At 38.2% G+C, this 23,157-nt stretch overlaps 3 protein-coding genes across 3 annotated transcripts in view; 1 reads left to right on the top strand and 2 right to left on the bottom strand.

Annotated features, from left to right (window-relative positions):
* Positions 1-399: 399 nt before the first annotated feature.
* LOC119546437 (eukaryotic translation elongation factor 2) lies at positions 400-4,599 on the bottom strand. Its single transcript, XM_037852707.1, has 5 exons — positions 4,482-4,599; positions 3,679-3,893; positions 3,077-3,604; positions 1,849-2,545; positions 400-1,755 (listed from the first exon to the last, which is right to left on the bottom strand). The coding sequence occupies exons 1-5, from the start codon at positions 4,482-4,484 to the stop codon at positions 664-666; spliced, it is 2,535 nt and encodes an 844-aa protein (XP_037708635.1). The 5' UTR covers positions 4,485-4,599; the 3' UTR covers positions 400-663.
* A 1,600-nt stretch (positions 4,600-6,199) lies between these two features.
* Positions 6,200-23,157, top strand: part of LOC119546440 (protein madd-4) — a 62,816-nt gene continuing 45,858 nt past the window's right edge. The window contains exons 1-3 of the mRNA XM_037852715.1: positions 6,200-6,235; positions 6,896-7,490; positions 18,212-18,300. Of these exons, the coding sequence (XP_037708643.1) occupies positions 18,235-18,300 (66 nt within the window). The 5' untranslated portion in view covers positions 6,200-6,235; positions 6,896-7,490; positions 18,212-18,234. The remainder of the gene's footprint in view (positions 6,236-6,895; positions 7,491-18,211; positions 18,301-23,157) is intronic.
* On the bottom strand, positions 12,941-15,281 carry LOC119546439 (bromodomain-containing protein DDB_G0280777-like). The gene is made up of 3 exons (XM_037852714.1): positions 14,956-15,281; positions 14,142-14,621; positions 12,941-13,761 (listed from the first exon to the last, which is right to left on the bottom strand). The coding sequence occupies exons 1-3, from the start codon at positions 15,103-15,105 to the stop codon at positions 13,024-13,026; spliced, it is 1,368 nt and encodes a 455-aa protein (XP_037708642.1). The 5' UTR covers positions 15,106-15,281; the 3' UTR covers positions 12,941-13,023.

Genomic DNA, 23,157 nt, shown 5'->3' with positions numbered 1-23,157 from the left:
CACGTGTTATACCCCTTAATCTTAGAGGAAAAGGGTATATTGTATTCGTTGAAAAGTTGGTAGCAGGTTAAAGACAATTCTCGTGATTCCAATAAAACGGAAATTATATTTTGACCCAAAGAAATCACTTGAAAAGGTTAATATTTTTAAATTTTCTGTGTTTCTAGAGCCCAGCCATAAACAAATTTGTTTTAACTTCAAAAATATAGTTCTAAAAAACAAACATTAAATATATCGCTGCTTTTTAGCATCTTGGGTGGGAAGATAGACATTCAAAAAAACATCGCCTTGGTCTTGTTATTACATGCTATTATAAAAGCTTTAATCCCCACCACTTCCTAAGAAATCTATTTTCGTTCCGACCACATGTAGTGCTTTTTTTTAATATAAAAATAAGCATTAATCATTTACTTGATTTATTATGTTGTGTTTTACTGTTATACAATTAATAATCATCAAAATTTCTTTAATGTTTTGTGTGTTTCAATTAAAACACTGCCGGCGGCCGCAGGCGTTGTTGTTTCAGGTGCCGTGCTGAATTCAGATGTTGTTTTCGGTCGCTCCACTTTGTTCTATGTTCCTCCCGCTCAGCCAGCTGCACATGGATGTTCTTGTGTGGGGGGTTGCGATTGGGTGGTGGTGGTGGTGGTGTTGAGTGGTGCCTTACAACTTGTCCAAGTACTGGGACAGATCGGGCAGACCTTCCTTGAGACCCTTGCGCTTGCGCGTATCCTGGACAATGGCGTAGGGCTTGCTGGAGGGCTCGCTCGGGTCACCGGGCAGCACCTGCCAATGGTCGAAGACGCACTGGGGGAAGGCCTGGCCACCGGTGTTGGAGCGCAGATCGGCGGTGAAGCCGAACGACTCGTTGACGGGCAGGTATGCCTTAACCACGAACATGGGAGTTCCCACAACCTGGTTCTCCTCGAACACGTGTCCACGACGCCTGTTGAGCACACCGTAGATACCTCCGACGGCCACCTCGGGGCACTGGATCTCGCACAGGTAGACGGGCTCCATCAGACGCGGCTTGGCGGTGATGGCGGCGGCGTACAGGCAACGACGAGTGGTTGGAATGATCTGGCCACCTCCACGATGGATGGCATCAGCGTGTAGCGTCACATCGTAGATGTTGAAGCGGACACCGCGCAAGTTCTCGTCGGCGAGGATACCCTCCTTGGAGGCCCACTGGAAACCAGCGACAACGGAATCCTTGATTTCGTTCAGGTACTGCACGGACTTGGTGCAGTCGAGGATGAAGTTGGGTCCGGTTCCGTCGGGGCCGAAGCACCAGATCTTACGGGCCTCAGTCACATCGTAGTCGTACTTCTCAGACAGATAACGGGCACGGGCCTTGAACTCGTCCTTGGAGCTCACATCGCCGTTGTCAATGTCCTCGGGCAGACCGTCGGGCATGGGCAGGGCCTTCATCAGCAGACGGTTGTGCTTGTTGGGCGACTTGGACAGACACATCTGGTCGGACTCCTCAGACACGGTCTCACGGTAGGACACCACGGGATCGGACTTCTTCAGGGGGATGCAAGCGTGATCCTCCTCCAGATCCTTCAGACAGATCTCCAAATGCAGCTCACCGGCACCGGCAATGATGTGCTCACCGGACTCCTCGATGATGCACTGCACCATAGGATCGGACTTGGCCAGACGCTTAAGACCCTCCACCAGCTTGGGCAGATCGGCGGGGTTCTTGGGCTCCACAGCCACACGCACCACAGGGGACACGGAGAACTTCATGACCTGAAATCGAAGGAAAAGTACGGTGTTAGTTAGGTTCCATCAATAACTGGCAATTTAAAAAAAAGTGTGGATTTAAGTGTCAAAAATGTGTACCTTCATGTTGTGGGCATCCTTGAAGGTGGTGATGGTACCGGTCTTGACCAGGAACTGATCGACACCGACCAGACCGCAGATGTTGCCAGAGGGCACATCCTCGATGGCCTCGACGTAACGACCCATCATCAGGATGGTACGCTGGATGGCCTTCTCGTACAGATCCTCCTTCTTGCCGGGGGTGTAGTTGGGGCCCATGATGCGGCACTTCTGGCCGGTGGCGACCTTGCCGGAGAACACACGTCCGAAGGCGTAGAAACGACCCTTGTCGGAGGTCGGCACCATCTTGGAAATGTACATCATGAGGGGACCCTCAGGATCGCAAGACTTGACGGCAACGGCGGCCTCATCGTCATGAGGACCCTCGTACAGCATCTCCATACGGTACTTCTGGGCAACCACCGGCGACGGCAGATGGATGGCAATCATCTGAAGCAGAGCCTCACCGGCTGGCAGCCAGGTGCGCATCACGGTCTTCAGCAAAGCCTTGCCATCCTTGTCCTTGTCCTCGTGCTTCAGGGTCACGCCGATCTTCTCGAGCAGCGTACCGATCTCCTCCTTCTTGTAGTTCATGATGGCATCGAACACCTTGTAGATGGGGTCCAAGATGTACATGCAGAACGAGCGCTTGTTGTCGGCCTCCTTCTGCTTCTGCCATTTCTTGGTCTTGGCGTTGAAGAAGTTCTCTCCCCAGAGACTGTGAACGGGTAATAATAAAGCATTTGGTTAGTTGAATATTTGGTTTGGTTGACCTATCTTGACCTCTAATTAATACTTCGTGAGCATTTCTTATCGTTTCTTTGTTTAATCGCAAAATGTTTTTGGTATATTTAATTTTCTGTCATTCTGCAAATGTTACTTTCCTTTGTTGTTAACATGTTTTGCTATTATATAATAAACTATAAACGTGGGATTTCTTCTAATTCATTTTCTATCCTATTTTAATCTTCATAACTAAATGTTTGTTTATATGAAATAGTGTGAGGTCACTGCCTTAGCATGACTCGTTTGGACATTAGGAAAGAGGTCCCGAGGCAGCGTTTCAACAGCTTCCTGAAATTGATCTGCTTCTATTCTTGTGGCACTTGTGGCGCCGTCAGCACGTGCGACTCTAGAGAAGACAGCCCCCTAGAGAGCCGTCCTCCAAGATGCCGCCCGCTCAGCGCCACACGTTTTGTGCTAGAAGCGTGTTTAGACACTTTTAAAGAACTAAATAGAGACCACTCACCGGTTCATTAGCTTCACCACATCGATCTTGAACTTCTCGGAGTACATCTCGGAGAACTGCTTGAGGGTGAAGGCCCAGCCGTGCAGGCCGGAACCGAAGCCCACGGATCCCTTGGAGGGGTCCACACGGACCTCACCCATTGGGCCACCATCATCGTTGTAGGTGGCAATGATGACGTTCACGTTCTCCACGATGCGCTGGAAGGTCTGGTACAGCTCCTCGGCATCCAGCTGCAGCTCGAGCAGGGCGCGGTCCATCTTGTTCATGAACAGGATGGGCTTGATGCGCTCAGCGATGGCCTGACGCAGCACGGTCTCGGTCTGGACGCACACGCCAGAGACGCAATCGACCACGACGAGGGCACCGTCGGTCACACGAAGAGCGGCGGTCACCTCAGAGGAGAAATCAACGTGACCGGGCGAATCGATCAGGTTGATCAAGAAACCCTTGCACTCCTTCTCACGCTGATCGGGATGGGTGATGAACACCAGATCCTTCTCCTCCACCTCGAAGTACATGGAGATGGCGCTGTAACGGAGGAGATGGGATTCGAGATTAGCAGGGGGCTGGTCAGAGGGACGGCAGGGCGTGGCTGGTCTTACGTCGACTTGATGGTGATGCAGCGCTCCTGCTCATCCTTGCGGGTGTCGGTGAAACGGGTCTCACCGGCCTTGGCTCCGGCAATGATACCAGCCTTGGACACGAGCGAATCGGTCAGGGTGGACTTGCCGTGGTCAACGTGGGCAATCACGGACATGTTGCGGATGTTCCGCTTCTTGTCCATGAGGCCACGGATTTCGTCGACGGTGAAGTTGACCTGCGGAGAAAATAGGGCATCGTTATGTATTAGAACGAGTTCCAACTACAAGTACATATGTATATGGGCTGTATGTGCATATTAAAAATGGCGTCCACACACACACATTTATATAGATTCTTGGCTGTCGTGCCACGGACTTTGAGGTTAGATAAGAACAGAAAAACCACTTGCGTCGCCTATTTACAGAGAATCACATCATTCACTCACACACCCGCACTGCAGCATTGAGATATATAATTAGATGTAGCCATTCGCGCGAGGCATTTCGCAACTTTCACCCAGATGCCTTTCACATTCTTGCGAAATTTCAATAGCAAACTGCATACGTCATTCCTGGTCTTTGTCCTGCATTTCACCACACACAGACACACACACACGTACACATGCAGGCGTGCACTTATATACAGGGGAATGTACATATGTGCAGGGCGGAATTTCGCCAGGTAACGGTTGTCACGTCTGCACTTTTCGGACCGACGACGGATTCCACGCACCGGACTTGGGACATTTTAAATAGCGGCACAGATCGCCACGGGGACTCCCCGGCGGCCAGGCCAGCCATTATTTCGGACTTTGGGCACCTACCATTTTGGATGTTTGGAGATTTTCTCGCGGGACCAAAAAAACACTACGCCTTGCAACGGCGTTTCGACAGGAAAGAGCGACCACGGCGACCAGAGTGACCGTGGAGGTGAGCTGCAGTCTGAACGGTCACGCTGAAAATATCGATCACAGCACAGGTTACTATCGATGGGTGCCTCTACACGCTTCCATCACCAACGATATATCTTATCGCAATAAATTATTATGGCGGGATATTGCGAAATTTGAAAAATGTCTTACCATCTATGTTTAATTTAAGGGAAAAAACAAGAGGGAACCTTACTGTGTTTTAAAATGTTTTTTAAATTTTAAATAAAATAGAGTTTAAGCGCATTTCTATTGGCGCCACGGAAGCTAGCGGACGGTAGCGGTAGCGCTGACCACGCAAAGCCTGTGAGAGAGCACTTTTACGATATTGAGGGCGCCCTCTGGCGTTTTAAAAACAAGTTAAGTCCCAGCCTGGACCCAAACCATATTTTTAAAATCTCAGAATTTAATTTGGTGTTACCAGATTGGGAAATTATGAATCATTTTTACGGAAGAGGAAGAACACATGGCGCCTTGATTCAAAAATATTGCATTTTTTGCTTTATAAACAAGAAATAACTCTTCTTAAATTTGGAAGGTGAGTCTCCTTTTCTAGAGTTTTTACTATTTGGTCGATTTTGCTTAGCGGAAAACAATAACACATTAAATTTATATAAACCATCAGTGAGCGGTAGATGTTGAATTTAATTATTATGTTTTTTTTGTTTGAAACATAAACAAAAAAAATGCTAATGGTAATCTTATATGTAAGCTTGAATCTTGCTATAATACACTGCTATGCATTTTTGAAATCGGGACTTCAATTAACATGAAATTGGGGATTTCGGAAAAATGGGAGTGTTAGCTAATCGAAACTTTATGTGTAATAATACAAATTTTCTAACTTTATTTTATTAAAAATATAACCATTTAAAAAATTATATAATTTAAAGGAAATTCTCGAAATAATCTTCACACACATAGGTATAGGTTTTTTAAGGAAACAAATATATAAGTAATATGTGTTACACCCAACCTCTAGGTGATTATGTAAAATATTGAGGACCAACGAACTATTTTTTTTTATTTATTTAATTACCCTATTTATTTACTATTATAAATATATCTTAGCGCATATTATACATATTTTTAGAGCTAGTCAGGATGTGAACAGGTTGAATTTACATTAATTTCTTAAAGATAAACTATTGTATTACACTGTTTTAAGGAAAACTCTGCTATGTTGGAGTTGCAGAAAATATTTAGATTTTCGTAAGAAACTGATTTGAGATGCTTTTCGTTTTCAAATAATGAGTTAGATTTTTTCAAAGTCGAATACCATTTATGAACAATTTTCTATATGTTAAATGTAATAATATTAATAATAATGTAATAAAACAATGTAATTTAATTTCCAGCCACATATAATGTTGAGCAACATTTTCCCCTCAGGATGAGTTCTTTTTTGAAACACCCCCACCTCGAACTCACTCAAACACGTTTGATATTCAACTCCCCAGCCCAAACTTACTCAAAAATTTTTGGTATCCAACACTGACTTCCACTCTAGCCCAATTTTCACTCAAACCATTTCCCCACCCGCATGTTGCCAGCAACATTGCTGCTTTTTTCTTGAGCAAAGCCGGCGAACGAAATGAAAACTTGAACAGTTTTCAAGTGATTTCCTCAGCGTGCGGGTTGTGCTAACGGTAAATGAAAATTCAGCTTTTCACATGGCACCAACATAAGTGCAATGTGGGTCCTTCGGTGTGTCGGTGGTTTGTTGTAGTGCGAATGCAACAAATAACAACGAGGATTTATTCAAATTACCTAACCAAAATATTGGATTATTCCTGCTGGTTTTATTTAAAAACAAACTAAAAATGGATTTTTAAGGCAGAGATAAAATAAATAATTTATATTTTTACTGCTAAAAACGTGAAACTAAATTCTTAATACCCAAACAAATCCTAAATAATTTATATTTCTACTGCTAAAAACGTGAAATTAAATTCTTAATAACCAAAAAATTCGAAACCTTATAGGGAAAATGTAAATTTAAATTTATTTTAAGTTTACAATTTTTTAGCAGTTGGATATGTTTAATATTTTTAGTTAAGAAATAAGTTTTTTTCCGTAATAAAACAAAATTTAAAATTTGATCTCTTGTTCTAGAGACGTCAATCAAAAAAATTGAGTTTTAACTTGTGTTTTTGAAAGTTTTTTATTTTGTATTTATTTTTAAGTTAAGGTTAAAGACATTTTATTACCGGAAAAAAAGAGTAATAAGAATTAATTTATACTTAACCCATAAAAAACTCTGTTTAGCTGAAAAAAATAATTAATCCCTTTTTTATTTACCACAAAAGGACGGAAAATTCGTAATAATTGGTGGCTCGGCGGGAAGTGCTATTAAAAATAAGGCCCAAAACTTTTAACGACTTTTCGTTGATGCACAAAATCCCCGGCCAAAGACAATAAATAATTATAATAAATAGAACACCGAGAAAGTGGGGCCCTAAGCCCACAATTCCTGCGAAGGATAACTTTGTCGTTTCCTATTAGAAAATCCTTTCGCGCTCAGCTTCCTGACCAACATAAGAAAAAAGTTGAGAATTTTGCACGTCTTTGAGGTTTTTGTGCTGCCAGGCTGCAAACAAAGTAAAAGTTGAAGCGAAAGTTATTGTGCAACGCGTGTGGCAAGTGCGGCAAAAGCGAAAAAAGGAGGAAAAAACGAATGCAACGGCAAGTTTAATTCGATTTTAGTGTGTAACAATCAGTGTGAAAAACAGTGAGGAAGGAGAAGTCCCACCTGTCTGCCAGCAGGTGCCATTTGTGTGTGCTTTTTGTGTGGCAACAGCAGCAGAATTGTTAAAGTGGATTAGCAGACAGCTCCCTTTCTTCCGCACTGCTCTTGGATTTCCTATTGGATGAGCGTGTCAAATCTTTCAACTTCTGCTTGCCGTAAGTCTACCGTAAAGCCCAGAATTTACGTTTTTCATTTTCATTTTTTTTGCGTTAAGGGGTCTGTGGCCACCCACTGCGCCAAAAAATTAAATTTCCATTAAACTTCGGAGCTGAAAGGAAGCTTTTTGGGAAATCTGTGGGGAAACATGCAAAATAAAAAATAGAAAAGGTGATATTTCCTATATTACCTGTTAAAAAAGTAATATTTTCACCTTAGTAACTAATATTGGCTATAAAATATCTCGAGATTAATAAATAAATGCTTTCCACATTCTTAAAAAAAAAAGGTATATTTACATATAAGCCCGTCTCTGAATAACCCAAAGCATCACCACCCACTGCGACCAAAAAAATTATATTTCCATTAAACTTCTTTGCTAGAAGGAAGCTTTTTAGGAAATCTGTGTGGAAACCTGCAAAATAAAAAAGGATATTATATTTTTTTGAGCGTACTTTAATAAAAAACCTACCTTGGTTATATTTTCACCTTAATAACCATATTATTGCCCCTAAAATATCTCGAGATTAAAGAATAAAAGCGTTCCACATTTAAAATAAAATGTTATATGTATAAGCCAGTCTCTGAATAACCCTAAGCATCTCTCCCATCACCTTTATAAGGAATCCATTTCGAAATGTTATTAATATCCAACATAATCTCACTATGTAAACTACATTATTGCTTTATCACTGGAAAATGCAGCACATTTCGATATTATTGTCCCTAAGAACTAAAATTGTTCTCCTAAAACAAAACATTTCCAAGTTCCAATAAAAAAATGTTGCATTTATAAACCCCTAATAGTAATATACATCAGCTTTGGTTCTCTGAATCACCAAAGGCGTCTCTCCCATCACCTTTATAGGAAATCCATTTCAAAATGTTGATAATATCCCCATAATCGTCTCACTATATAAACTACTTTACTGCTTAACCACCGGGAAATGCATCAGTTTCCACATTAAGAGCTTCTACGGATCGAAATTTAGTCTGAAGAGAAAGCAATCAGCTTGTGGCCCCAATAAAGTTGTCATAAATATAGCAGATGATTCTCAGGTCGCAATCTAAATCGTCGTAAAGTGCACACACACATAACACATAATAATAAGCCTGCTAATCTGAAGTCCACACACACGCACCCAAACACTATAGATATATGCACAAATGCCGAGAGTTCTTTCATAAGCCCCGAATGCCTAAAAATGTTCCAGACAGACTCACACACAATGGGAATTATGGCGGCGATGTCGTCGTACTTTTTAAGTAAATTATAAAGCATTCAAAAACGGTTCTTGTTGAATGAGTGTTGGGTAAAATAAAACGAGTATGAGATGAAATAAAGCGGCAAGAGTATGCAAAAAGTCAACGGCAGTTGAAAGAGTCGACCAGACAGACTGGAGAGCTTGTGCGGCGGCAGTTGAAGGGACGTGGAAAACCCAAGGTACGAAAGGAAATTCAGACAATGTGGGGAATGTCGAGGGGGTGTCTGCCTTCAAGTCCTGCCAGCCTGCATATGCAGATGATCCCATATCCACTTTGGCAACTGTCTTTTCATTGTCCAAGTCTCCTCTTTTCTAACTTTCTTTCTTTCGTGTTCTAAATGCTAGGCTAGTAAGATTTGTAGGGCTTAAAGTTCGCGTATAGATTCAGACTAAAAAAAGTATAAGGAAGAACTTCACAGGTAGAAATTGCATTTAAAATCAACAACAAAAGGCCTTGGGCTTTTTAAATACTTAAAGGAAATGAAAATGCAACAAATATTTAAACCATTTAATGCCACAGAGAGAAATATCCAAGAAAATTGTTCTTGAATTGAGAACATTCGTCCTTAAAAACCGCGTAAGTACATTTTTGTATCAATGTTCTCAATATTAGAACGAAATGGTGAGAGGAGAAAAGTATTTAACAACTTTTAAGTATACACTTCGGACTAAACTAATAGTTTATTTGTTGAGATATACAACTTGATTCGAGCAAAATAAAAACATTTTCATCTTAAAAATGTCGTTCTATTTTTAAGAACATTTTCAACTCAGATAAGAACGTCAGAATTTTCTCTGTGTCTCGAAGCTTTAAGAAAAAAGGTTCCCAAAAGTCCTAATCATTTAAAATGAGATAAAATTATAAAAAACTTACATTTAACACGGGGCTTACATACATTATAATGTTAAAATTATTAAAATATATAAAAATGCCTAAAACATTATATCAAACTTGTTTATATCACCTTGTTTATTAACTATTCTTCTTAATAACAGAAAATAAAAACACATTTTACATTTTTAGTATTTGGAACCTCTTATTTTAGCTTGCTACTCTAAAAATAATTCTTTTGCACATTAAAATTCCTTACTTTTCGCTTGACCTAACGCATCCCATGAAATCCTAAGTCACAACGGTCAGCCTCAATCCAATTATCATCTAATAAAGTATTTCCTCAATCACCCCAATTTGGACTTTAAATGTAGAGCTTTAAATGCGCTTTGGAACAGATTTTGAAGATGTTTAAGATGGGTTTTATAAATAAAAGCTTTAAAACCGAAGAAAAGAGAAGGTGTAGAAGGCGGTTTGTAAAGGGGGCTGCTGTTACTACAACTGCTTAAAGGGAAACCCGAACTTTCAACTCCCGCCAAGGTATCTACTAAATTATGAAACTGCATCCAGTTCCCTTTTCCACCCAAGTTAAACACTTGAAATCTGCCAGGAAATCAAAGACCGCCAGACATGCGAACCGAACCTTCTCGAGTGCCTCACGGCCCCGTCTAAAAACGTCGACGATGAAGTTTTGTGCAAGTTGTTTGGGTAGTTGGGTAGTTGGTAGTCTCGGTGGAAATGTCTCGGCACCACCTGGCCAGGCTAAGGGTAACCCCCATTCACCCAGTCCCTGACACATATTCGGGAAATTAAAACAAAAAAGTGGCAACATCTTGAGCGAAATAGAGCTCAACTCCGCTCCTTGGCTGCTCCATTTAACTCTCCTTCCGATTCTGCGATCTAGAAATAAATCTTTGGATGGCTTTAACATGTTTTCAAGTTTCTCCTGTTCGTGTATGCCGCTCGTGCTGCCTTGATTTATACATGCTAAATAATTTATTAGTTGAAAAATTCTTGGCTTTTCCTCAAAATGCTTTCGCTGTGTCTGTGGCTAGACCGATTTTAAGTGGCCATAGATTACCCAATGGATTTCTACTGGCGCTGCGGACTGTGTGTTGATTAAATGTCTTGATTTTTAAATGTTGGTGGCACCAGTGTTTAATTTTATCCATAATTCAACAAGCTATTTTGATTAAAAGCCGTAGGTGCATTTTTAATCTTCAAAAAAAAAACGCTTTGCTGATTTGACTAGACTCAATCTATAAGCATTTTCCCTATTTAAACATTTCTTTTAAGTGCCATTATATTAAATATAATTTTTAATTGAGTGGTTTGTTTATTTTTGAGTAACTATAGTCAATTATCTTCACCTATGGTGAACTGTCATGTATTTTTTCAGCCAGTTATTAATTTGTACGCTTGTGCTAGCAGAATGGTGTGGTCACTGTGGTTTTATAAATAAATAATATTACGTACATTCTTTCTTGTACGGGTTTCAGAAGAATTCGCTTAAAATATTTAAAATATTAAATAGGAATGTCAACATAATAGTTTAAATTGTACTAAATTTGAGTCTTGTATCAAGATCTTATCAAGTAAGCCCGATTTTCTCGGTGTAAGCCAAGTAAGTGAATGACATTCATTGAAATCGAACGCTCTTCAGTTTTGAATGGGATGAAGTTGATGCTTATGGCGATGGAAATGGAAATGGAAATGGAGACGATGGGCTGGCGGTGAAGGGCAGGCGGATTGCTCCCCCATCGTCCTGTCCAATTCCACTGCCTCTTTGCCCCCCCCCTCCGTCATCTTGATGCCCTTTGACATGGGCGCCGACTTCGATTCGACGGAACTGTCGGCACTATTTGAAACTTATTGCTCGCTCGCCTGTCAACGCAACATCGTCGAGTCGAAATGGGAGAAGAGAACCAGTCGGAACTGGGAACTGGGATTGGGGGAATCGGAAAAGGTGGCTAACAAGCCCCCTGGGAGCGGGCACCTTCCATTTTCCAGCATTGTTCTATTCTGATCCCAACAAATTCGATTCGACAAGTTTTCCTCTGTGCCCCTTGGGCATTGCTCATGCTCCGAATTTCCCTTCCCTTTTCAGCTTGTTGGCCCACCGCATATTCCGATGGCCTTTGTATGATAAGTAGGTGCATTTACCTGTGCGTGGGCTTCAATCATGCGTTGCACTTTCGATTGGGCCGTTACTAATGAGGGGCAAACACCGCTGACACGCCCTTTTGCAATTGCCCAACTATGGAAATAAAAACAGAGAAATTAAACAAAGAGATGTCTGTGGGATTGCAGAAGTACTATGATAGAGTCGAAGGTCTTAGTCATCAGCACTCCAATTTACATAAAAACCTGTTAGACTTAATATTATATATTATAACTAATTAAAAATAAGAAATAGTATATTATTTTTAAAGTTTAATATATTTTATAGAATTTGTTTATATATATATTTATAACACTCAAATTTACATAAAAACATGTTATACTTTATATTTTATATTATACCTAATTAAAAATAATAAAAAAAATATTATTTTTTAAGGTTTGTATATTTTGTAGAATTTGTTTTATAATAATGGCCATTTAACAGTCGTATTATTTTATTAAAAATCCAATTATTAAAAATTAATTTTTCCATTTATTTAAAAATCCACAAAAAAGTGTAGTCTTACCCATTTTAAAGTCACCCAAAACGCAGTGTAAAACGCTTATTGCCATGGTTTTCGAAACAACGACGACGAAAATCACTTATGGGGGAGTTGCTTTTTGGGGGAGGGTTCCGCGTAACCGATTTGATAACGAGCCGATTAGCCTGTAAGCTGCGCAATTTGCCATTCTTCATTATATCGCTGGAATTTGTCCGATTTTGGACCGTATCGATGCTGTAACTGACTGACGAACCGATGGCTTGTTGATGGCCTGTTGACTGATAGTGATATATGGCTATTGAAATGTCAAAATTAATAAGCTTGATGGTCGTTTAATGAGCAGCCGTCGTCATCGGTTCGGCATCGGTTTCGAGGGTTTTTCGTCATCACAAAACGAGTTTTTCTGTCTGGGTGGCCGCAATGGGTTCGGAATGGTTTTGAAAGATGGTTTTCTCTATGACGGACTTGATGAGCTGTGAAAAATGTAAACTGACACCGCGATGGGAAGATTCTGGTAATACAAATGAAAACAGCGTGTGAAAGGCTTATCAAAGTATAGAATTTGTGAAGAATAGCATTGAAATTTTCACAAAATTCACGTGAAATGTTGTTAGTATCAACCTTACTTTAAAAAATAGAATTGAATAGAATATTGTTTTTTTTTGGTTTTGAAAATACCCTTAATATTGTTTTTGTGGGTCATTGACCTTATTATTTAAATTCTATAAGCCTGGAATATATTTGAAATGATCCAATTTTTGTGATCTTTTTAATGCTCAGCTGGTATGCGATATATGTCCTCAAGTTTCCTTCTTTGTTGTCTCTTTCGAAGTCTTCTGAAATAATCCGCTTCGCGAACATCCTCCTGATCTTGATTGTTAATTGGAAGATCCGTGGGATAATGGACATCGCATACTGATTTTTCCTGCTGCTGTTCGCAAGTATCGACTTCATGATCGCGAACTTCCCCAAAGAATCTTCTCAAGAATCCCCGCTTTTTCGGTGCCGAGAATACGGAAGATTTCTGACTGACCTCATCTTGGTTTTTAGATTTAGCTGACATTTTTTTGGATTTCCTCAGAGATCGAGAGCGCATGAATTGAGCAAGTCTTCGAAATAAACTGCTGGCACCACTTCCCAGGCTGGAGTCGTTCTCTTCTTCCTTGAGCTTACTTTCCTGGGACGGTTTTTCTTTCTGCAACTTTAAATTCTTCTGCCTTCGTTCGAATTCTTCCATATCAGGACTTAGTGTTCTTGCGGCAATGCGCCGATACTTGATCATATCCTCTTTAGAGTCACGTACTCGGAAACCACTTTCATCTTGGAAGCTGGTGAGACTGTTGATGCGGTTCAGGCTGCCCGACTCGGTTGAAGATTGGGGTCGAAAGTTCGAACGTCCACCGGCCATCGGTCGACCTTGCAAAACGGTGGGTTGTGCCTGGTCCTTGGGTGGGGGATTTCGTGCCTTCATTGCAGCTTTATTCTCAGGTTTGGGTGCAGCTGAGGGCTAGAATGGAATTTATTTTAATTTAGCAGCCTAGGAAGTGTATCTATAAAAATCGTATAATCATCGTACAATCAACAACTAAGAATTTTAAAAAGCATATCATATTTTTCTAGAACTTAATAATGCACAAATACAAATTTATCGGAATTATGGACATAAGTCAATGTTATACCACGTAAAATGTTGATTTGCTTTTTAAGTAAAAGAATATATAATATTTGTTAATTAAATAAAATTACATTTTTATTTGGACATTTTCGTTTCATAGGCTTTTTGCTTTAGATTGAGAACAGATTTATTAAATTTTTGAATTTTGTACTGTATATGTTGGTGGGGTTTGCTCTTTCCTTTTATATTGGTTCTATATTTGACATAGTTACCTGAATATAAGCTCCATTTGGGTGTTGACAGAACGATGGAGGTATGAGTTCCGGATGTAAAGGCACAGCTTGTTGGATATTTACAGACCTTGGAGGCATGCCATACCAATATTGATAGTTGCCTCGCTGATTTGATGGCTGCTGATTTTGATACGGAAGCCAAGGTCGAGGGTTATACACAGTTCCAATCTGGGGTTGCAACTGGGCGTAATAGTATTGCTGCTGCTGACGTTGCTGTTGCAGTTGCAGCTGCTGTTGTTGCAGTTGCTGCTGTTGCAGCTGCTGCTGCTGCTGGGAGATCAAAGGATGCTCTTGTGGCAAGGACATTGGGTTATGTCTCTGCAGTTGCGGGCGTTTTTGCAACAGCTGCTGTTGCTGGTATTGGCCCATCGTGGTTGGGACAAAGGGTTGCCGCAGGGACATGTCTTCCAAGGAGTAGCGAAGCCACTTGGACACGACCAAACCCAAAGTATCGTCCGACTGAAAATAATATTGTTAGATGAGCAATATGTTAAAAAATTAAATTTATGAGTGCGGTTTAAAAATAATTTAAAATAAATGTTTAATATTTAATTTTAAGCAATTTAAAAGCAAATAACGCAGCTATATAGTCTTTTAAAAACTTAGTATGTACCCTTATTTAATAACATTTGATTTATCTATTTAACATACTATGTTGTCATCTTGGAAGACTTTTTACGATGGCTTGAATAAAAATATCTACTTTTGTGGTGTTTGTCCTGGTAGAATTCTTATATATATACTCCTAATGGGTCAAAAAATTGATAAGCTCGCAGTTTTTAAAAATACTTACACGTAAATTACGAGTGCGATACAGGTCGTCCTGCTCGGAACTGAAACCGAAAAGTGCGAGGAGAGAGTTTTCCACTTTCACCGGCGATTTTTTTGTATTTTCACTGCTCCTGTTAGTGCATGGTAACGGGCAGCTTTCCCCTCTGTCCATATCCAAAGGGCACCCTAATTTCGATTGGACTGTTGTCGGTGGTCAACCCATTGACAAACCCATCTGCGGCCGGCAGGGCTCCTCCTTTATGCGATGGACCAGACATAGAATTTAGTTTGAAAAGAAATTTCTGAAATTGTAGTGCTGCCAAACCGAATTTTGATTTTGAACTAACCCAACGGGTTGGGTTTTGTTGTACCAGTTTTGACCGCCTCCCCTGATTGTTGTTATGTGCACACAAAAAAACATTAAGGTAGAATTTAACAATATAATAGGAAAAATAGTAACAATATAATAGTAATTGTTAGTTTGAACAACGAAATAGTTACGCTTCCAACAACAAAATACCCACAACTTACCATTAAATGCAGGTTTTACTATTAAATAGACACAATAAAACACACATCTCTATTTATTAGTTGTTAACTTTTTTTTACAGTTACATAACTATCTGTACTGGTAGATTTTACCCATAACATTTTTTGCCTGCTTACAATTGTTTTTGATGATCAATGCAGGTTTTAGAGCAGAGATCTTAATTGTTTATAATTAATAAGAAAATTAAATAACAAAAGCAATGAAAGGTAATTGTTGAGTCCCAAAAGAAAACACTTCCCTTGCAATCTGTGCATAGAAATGAATTTCACTTTGTGTTCTTTTTTTTTTGTGGAAAAGGGTGATTCCCCCTCCCATTTGCAAACACCTGCCTCATTGTACATATATGTTGAACTCACCCTTTGCTCCCATTGCCCGACTTTTGCTATGCTTTCTGTCTGCTAATTAAAAGTTCAATGCGCAGCATTTCTAACAAAGAACAACAACGACTATTGACAATGACAACGTCACAAGGGGTCAAAGGGGAGCAACAGGAACTGGCTGGCGGGGAAATGGGCACAGCCAATTTATTTTTTCAGAAATTCCCTTTCCTTTGTATGCCGCTTTCTCTAACAGATTCCATTGTGCGCAGTCGCCTTTTTTAATTTTTTAATTAATTGCACAACCAATATGCAAATTAAGGAAGATAAGGGAGGAATGAGATATAAACTTTCATTCGGTGCATCCGGTTAATAGAATTTTTAAACCAAGTGACCTTTGCACCACACATGTCAGTTACAATAAGTTTCAAGATAAGAATGCTGCATTTTACATATATTTCGCATAATAATAATTGTATATTTCTTTATTGCTTAATGTTTTTTAAAATTAAAAATAAGCTAAGTACACTTTTGATTTTTTCTGAATACACTATAACTTGTTTTACTATTTCTAGACGGATTATATGTAAGCTTATTTATTTAACTGAAAATTTCCAGTAAGACTTGATGGTTACAATTTTAATTGATTTAAACCTTAATTCAATAAAAAACCCTTCAAAGACCATGGGAAACCAGATGCTTAAGAAATAATTTGACATAAAGGCCGACGTCTAATTATATTGATTGAAGAGAAAAAAAATATTTGAAAGTTTACATTTCTTTTCGTAGTCTTTAAGCTTTAAGCCTAATGTAATTAAACTTGGCTTTGAACAGATGTTTTTCATAAACCACAATTTATTCAAGCTGAATCTTTTTTACCCCCCACCAGCTGGTAATACATATTTCAACTAAATAAATCCCAAATTAACTTCAACTCACACCCACTTTCTACTGACAATCTAATTACATTTGGCTCCAACCCTAAAAATGTGTCCCCTTCCCAACTAAAAATGAAACAGAGGGCAAAGCCAAAACCAAATGCCAGGAACCGCATATAAAAACCACGTAAAATCACCTGCGTGAGTTTTTACGCAACAACGCCCACGTGCTTCGAAATCCCCGAGGGTTAAGAATTGGAATGTGTGTAGAAGGAGTACTGCTGGGGGTTCCCTGCTGGAAATGATTTTAATTTATGACCTTTGCTGGCGGATTTGATGGAATATTTCTGATTTTTTTCCACTACCATTCCAAAGGGTCAAAGTTGTTGACAAGGAATAAATTAGAGGGGTTGTCTAATGAAGGAGATGCATGGGGGAACATCCCGATTCGCATCTATAATTGCCAGAGAATATCCACAATTTTCATCAGCTGCATATTAGATTAGGTTTTACAGCTCATCAGCGCGTGGTTGTTTACTCTGGCATCGCCAGTTTAGAATATTTTTTCCCTTTTTATCTGGTCAAACTTTTATTGCTCCCCAGAGAGTATTTAAATTGATTTCGAACTATTCCAATATTTCAATGGGCTACACTAAGTGGTGTTTAGCAATTAATAACAAATTGTGTTTTCTAGGATAAGAGGACCGATAAGGTGTGAAGTTAATTTTTGCTGTAAAATTCAGTATTTTGAATGTGAGAGATAATACATTTTTAATTTTTAAGGGGATACACGAAAAGAGATTGTGGATAACTTTATTATTATGTCAAGTTGAAATTAAATAAATAAATTTAAGTGTTTTTTAAGATTTATTTAGTTATTGACAGAAAATTAAATAAACTTGTTTATTTGTTCAACTATAATTTTATAGTAATCAAAATCGACAATAAAATAATGCTAAATACCTAGATTGAATCGATTGTAATGCCCTTAAATATAAGTTACCAATTTTCTGTCCGTTAAATTTCCCTCTTTTTGGGTTCGTAAAATGCTATCTGCTTGCTGCGAACTTCAAAATAATTAATGTCGTTTGTGCATAATTTGAATGACAAATGTTCCAATGCCATAAACGAATTTATTATGTTCGTTTGGGTGCCGAGGCAGTCAGATGAGTTTGTATCTGCGAAACCTTTTCCTCTTCCTGTAATTTTGACTCGACTCACTCCTCGATTCAACCGGTCATATATCTTTGGGGCTCTTCCTTGACAACCTTTTCTACCATCAGCTGGCATTTTGCTTCATTAATTGTCTGACGTTGTTGTTTCGTACAATATTTTACAACATTTTTGCTTAATTATGTAAGCGGGTTCTTACAACTTGCTCTACACTTTACAAGGGTTGTTGGCATTTTAGTTAACAATTTTACAGCATAACTTCCTAAAAACCAAAGGAACTTTTTGACACCAAAAATCATTTTGAAATTTTGTGCTTATATAAAGCTAATGAATTAAATTTTCTTTTAATTTTTCTTGCAGCATGAAATCATGATTACGAGAAAATGCAGATAAAAATGTCGGCGAACATTCTCTGGAAGTCTCAGCAAATTTGGGCAGCTTTGTTTGTGGTAAGAAATAAATATATTTTCAATTTCTTATAATGTAATAATAAGATAATAAAAATATACAATTAAAAAGAGTGTTTTTTGTGGTAAAGAAATAAATATTTTGTAAATTTATTTAACTAAAATTTTAAAGTAATCAATATCGACAATTAAAAAAGGTCCCGAGGGCCCGACCAAATTACATTTAACGCCTTGAAAAACAAGGGGGCATTTCATAAATTTTAAGGCAGCCAAAGCAGTTTCCCTTTGAAAAATCTAATAAAGAATCAAATTACTAGTAATTTTTTTGCAGCTCTGAGTTCTAAACCCTTTTCTCGTGGCAGTGAATTTGATTTCTTGCCCTTGACAGCAACACGTGCCTTTGTGTGATTGCGGATCCTTGTCCATGGGATGTATCCAGTAAACCCAAAAGCAACTCATTTGAAATTCTAGTTGATGGTCAAGAGTGGAACTATTGGCTTTCTGGTAAAAGGGATTACGAGCTGGGAAGTTTTAATGTGGAGGGAGGCGTGTTCTTAACTTGTTACTGTGCGAACATTACCATAATGTGTTTTATCTGTATAGATCTCTCCTCCATAAACAGGTGAAAATTACTTAAGGGGCTCGTTCTGTAACCCCTTCCAAATATTCAAGAGTTCATCCACCCATGCCCCTTCTTTTGCACCTCCATGACCTTTTATTGTTGATCCCCTACCTTCTGCTCTTGGCATTCTGTTTTGCCTTTCGTGAAATTGCAAAATCAATCAATTCGATTACGTATACGCAATATTTGTAAATATTTAATGTTAAGCTTTTGTTCGCATTTTACCAGTCCCCTCCAACTCTTATACAAATGGAAATTGTTTGTATACCCATCTTGCTCCTTTTTTTGGGGGGATGTGTATTGGATTTGGTTGCCATAAGGGCTGTAACTTGCGGTTCTGAGAGTTCAGGAGTGTTGTGATATGTAAACAATGCTCAGGTAACTGTGTCAAAAAGGAAATACAACTTCTGTTGGGCAAACTGGAGGGGTTAATGTCCACTTAATATGAACAAAAGCTTGACAAGGTACAGGAAAATCGAATTCAATTAACATGTATAAATAACATAAAGCCATATTAAGTAAATTGGCTACGGTAATATTAGTTTAACTCATTTTAAACGCAATAATTACATAAGTATTACATTACTATTCCTTTAAACTTGGAAATTAAACGTCAAACCTAAAGCGATACTCATATTACCCAACTGAAAAGTGTATATTTTGATGTAAGCCATTTACAAGCTGTTAAATATTTTAAATCATGAAATATTTGTGAATGCGTTCCAATTGAATTATATTCAATTCGAAGTTAAACTTAATAATGGTACACAATCTCTGTAATCCTCATAGTCCTCTGCACATGCAGTCATTCACATATTCGCACAGAATAATTCGTTATAGTAGAAAAGCGCATTTAATGGCTTTCGTTTGATCTCTGCACATTGGCTTTCCGATTTTATCAAAATTTTTCACAGGCATTGGTCAGCTTGTTAAATATGTAAACCATTGTGCTATACTTTTATCCCTACTCATGCTCATTGTGAGGGATATATTTCGGAAAATCCTTTTTAGGAAACATTTACGTTTGCATTTTATAGGTTGAGCACATTTCTGCTTATGGGATATCTGTGCTCATAAAACCATGATTTAATTGCCCTAAATGTGTGTTTCTGTGGGCGAAAATTTGATCTAAATCCAATTGTTTTTCGTTTTATTTTTTATTGTCACATGTCAATAATTTATGCTTTTGGTAATTGCGGAAAATTGACTACAGAAGAGGCGGTAAATATTTAAATAAATTAAGTTTGATTGACAGAATACTAAAAAGAAAAAAAATTTCTCAATATGTGTGGTCTTATCACTGATAAGATAGCCTTTAAAAATGTAATACTATCCACTCTTTTTTTAAAGTAGCTAAAATAATAGACCTACCTTTATGGGTATGTTAGTATATATTATAATGTTAGGTTTCTGTAAACATAATTAAGATTGTATACTTTTAATCATGTACACACTCAACCTTTTAAGTCAATAATATTACCCGTGATTTAATATATAAAAGTCATAACAAGGGATTGATATCAAATACAATTTTTCCAAAGATGAAATCTTTTATTATATTAGCAAAATCTAAAAATGGACTTTTTATATAATTTTGGTTGTTGACAAATATGATTTTGCGGAAGTAAAAGTATTTGTGTATGGCTCAACAGCTAAAAACCTTTTCACGCATGAAGAAACAGCAGGGCCACACAAATGGAGTGGGAAATGGTTTCGATTAAATCACCACACCCACAGTCCGCACGTCCTGTCAACCGCAAGGGCCGCCAAATGTCCTGTCTGTTTTCTCAGGCGCAAATCTGCGTGTAAGTGGGAGTTTGCAAACGTGTGTGTTTCTATACACCGAAAAAAAATTTAGTATTAAATAAATCGGAAATATTTAACAAATTATGTATCGTGTCGATCTATGACATGATGTTACTTAAAACAGGCAAAAGAAAAAAAATTAAATAATTTATTTTGACTGTCACTCATTTCTGTTTTTATATGAATTATTTATGTATTTATTATATAAGTTCCTAAATATAACACAAATGTGTCAAGTATTTCTAATTTATTTATTTTTCAGCCTCTTACTACTTATAAATAAGAACCTTCCCAATCTAAACAGTTGTATTTTAAATAAGGATGTACAAAACATAAAAGTGATTCTGCATATTAACCAAAAATGTATTTAATTAAATTTGGATTAATTTCTTTCTGTGCATGCGTGTTTGTGGGCCACTGCGCGTGTGTGTGTGTCTGCTGGGGCGTAATAATTGTTTGGCCAAAGGCTCTGTGTCCGTGAGTTCGTGTTGGAATGTCACGTGATTAGCCTCACCTGCTGCAATTTGGGGGCAAAAAGGGCGGTCGAAGTAACATGTAGCGGCACGGTGTGTATGAAATTATGCGGAAATTGTTGCATATTTAAGTGGGCACGCGTGAATAGCTGTTGAAAAGTTTATAATCACAAATTTGTGTGATCGTTTTGCCAGCGTTTATGGTTCGGGGACCAAGAGCAAAAACTTTGTTCAAAGTTCTGAACTGATGATGTCTTCCCAGGGCAAATTTGTTGAAACGAAGGTCACTGTGCATTTTAAGAGAGTGCTGTAAACAAGTTGGAGTTTATAGTGTAAGATAAGAAATGGGGGAAGTTTTGGTATTCACACAGTTATTAAACTTTTGAGTAACAGAACTCTGATATTAATCAATGAAAATTATAAAATATAATTTAATATTTTGATTATTTCTTTCTAATTATTCTAATATTTACTACAAAAATATATACAATTTTTAAAGTTGAAAAGGGCCAACAACAAACAAAAGACTAACAAAAAACTCCATCGAAATGATAAATTAATTTGAAACCATTGTAGCTGAAACTGAAATGCATAACTGAATTCTTTTTGTTTACTCATTTGATTTGAGCACAAAAACTTTGAGTAATTGAGCCAGAAAGTCTAAAAGAAATTGCTGAAATGGGGGAAGTCAAAGAAAAACTGTAGCACAGTCATAATGGAATACATAAGATGCTGACTTCTAGGTTCCATCTTCGTTTCGCAACCCCCAAACTCCGACTTTCAGATGGAAACAAAGTCAAATGCAACTATTATTGGCAAGTTGCTGGGGGGAAGTACGTTGGAGGGAAATGGAAGAGGAACTCCTTCTAACAATTGTTAATGTACGAAATATTTCATGATTTTCAGCTGGTTTTTTCCGGGCTCAAACCCAAGTTCGCTGCCTTTTTCAACTCAGATTTTCCTTTTTTTTTACTTTCCTTAGCTTTTGCTGAGTCCTGGATTCCTTTATTCATTCCGTGCTATTCAGCTCAGTTTTCCTTGCCTTTATTCGTGTTCGGCTAAGTTCAGTTGGGTTTTGTTTGTTGCCCCCTACAAACACACACTTTCCAGCTCACATACTCACATTCGCCATGGCAATGGCCACGTTAAAGTGGCGCGATTTTGTTCTGCGGCATTGTTATGTGTTTGATGGCCCCCAAATAGTGGGCGGGGGCTCGAAATGGGGCGGCAATCCATTCAATTGGTCGCTGATGCGCTACCAAAACTATAGTTAGTTGAACTTTTCGTGGGCGAATACCATGGAGAAATCGATCAGAGTATATAAACACTAGGAGTGAATCTGGCGGTGGGAAAATGGTGATATTTTCCCCAAATTAACATGGTTTCCTGAAAAATATTTAAGGTACTGACACGTAATTGGAGAAAAAATGAATATTTCGTCAATTAAATAGAAAAGTTATAATCGTTTCATTAAAAATCAAAAACATTTTTTTTATCTTAAAGAAAAAATTTTCGTTTCTCTGCCTGATTGTTCAAGGGCTTCCAAAAATATTTATATATTATATCTATTTGTGTTCCTTAAAGAAATAATACATTTTTATAAAATATCATTTATCCAATTATTTTCTGGAAAGACCTTTTTAATTATTATATATTGATTTTAAAAGCTGTTCAAATGGACTAAAGCCTATAAAAATTTAGCTTTAAATTAAAATAAATCCTTAAAAACTTTTTAATTTCTTTTTTTAAATTTCTTTTCCCAACGCTTTCGTTATGCTCCATAGAATCTGCGGTAGGTGACAAGCGAAAAAGCTAAAAATTAATGATATACTTTTGTATAGTTTCAAGGACCCCCCACTCGATGGTGCTGCTCGCGTTCGTGTTCCCTGTTTCTTTCTACTGAAATCCCAGTTCCATTCGGCATGTTCCTCATAATAACAATAGTCATGGTTTCTATATACAAGCCTTATGTACTGGCATAAAACCATGTACTAAAAT

This window comes from Drosophila subpulchrella, chromosome 2L, assembly GCF_014743375.2.
Source record: "Drosophila subpulchrella strain 33 F10 #4 breed RU33 chromosome 2L, RU_Dsub_v1.1 Primary Assembly, whole genome shotgun sequence".
NCBI classification, from domain to species: domain Eukaryota; kingdom Metazoa; phylum Arthropoda; class Insecta; order Diptera; family Drosophilidae; genus Drosophila; species Drosophila subpulchrella.
Note: the sequence above shows the minus strand (reverse complement) of the source record. Positions and strands in the feature narration are given on the sequence as shown.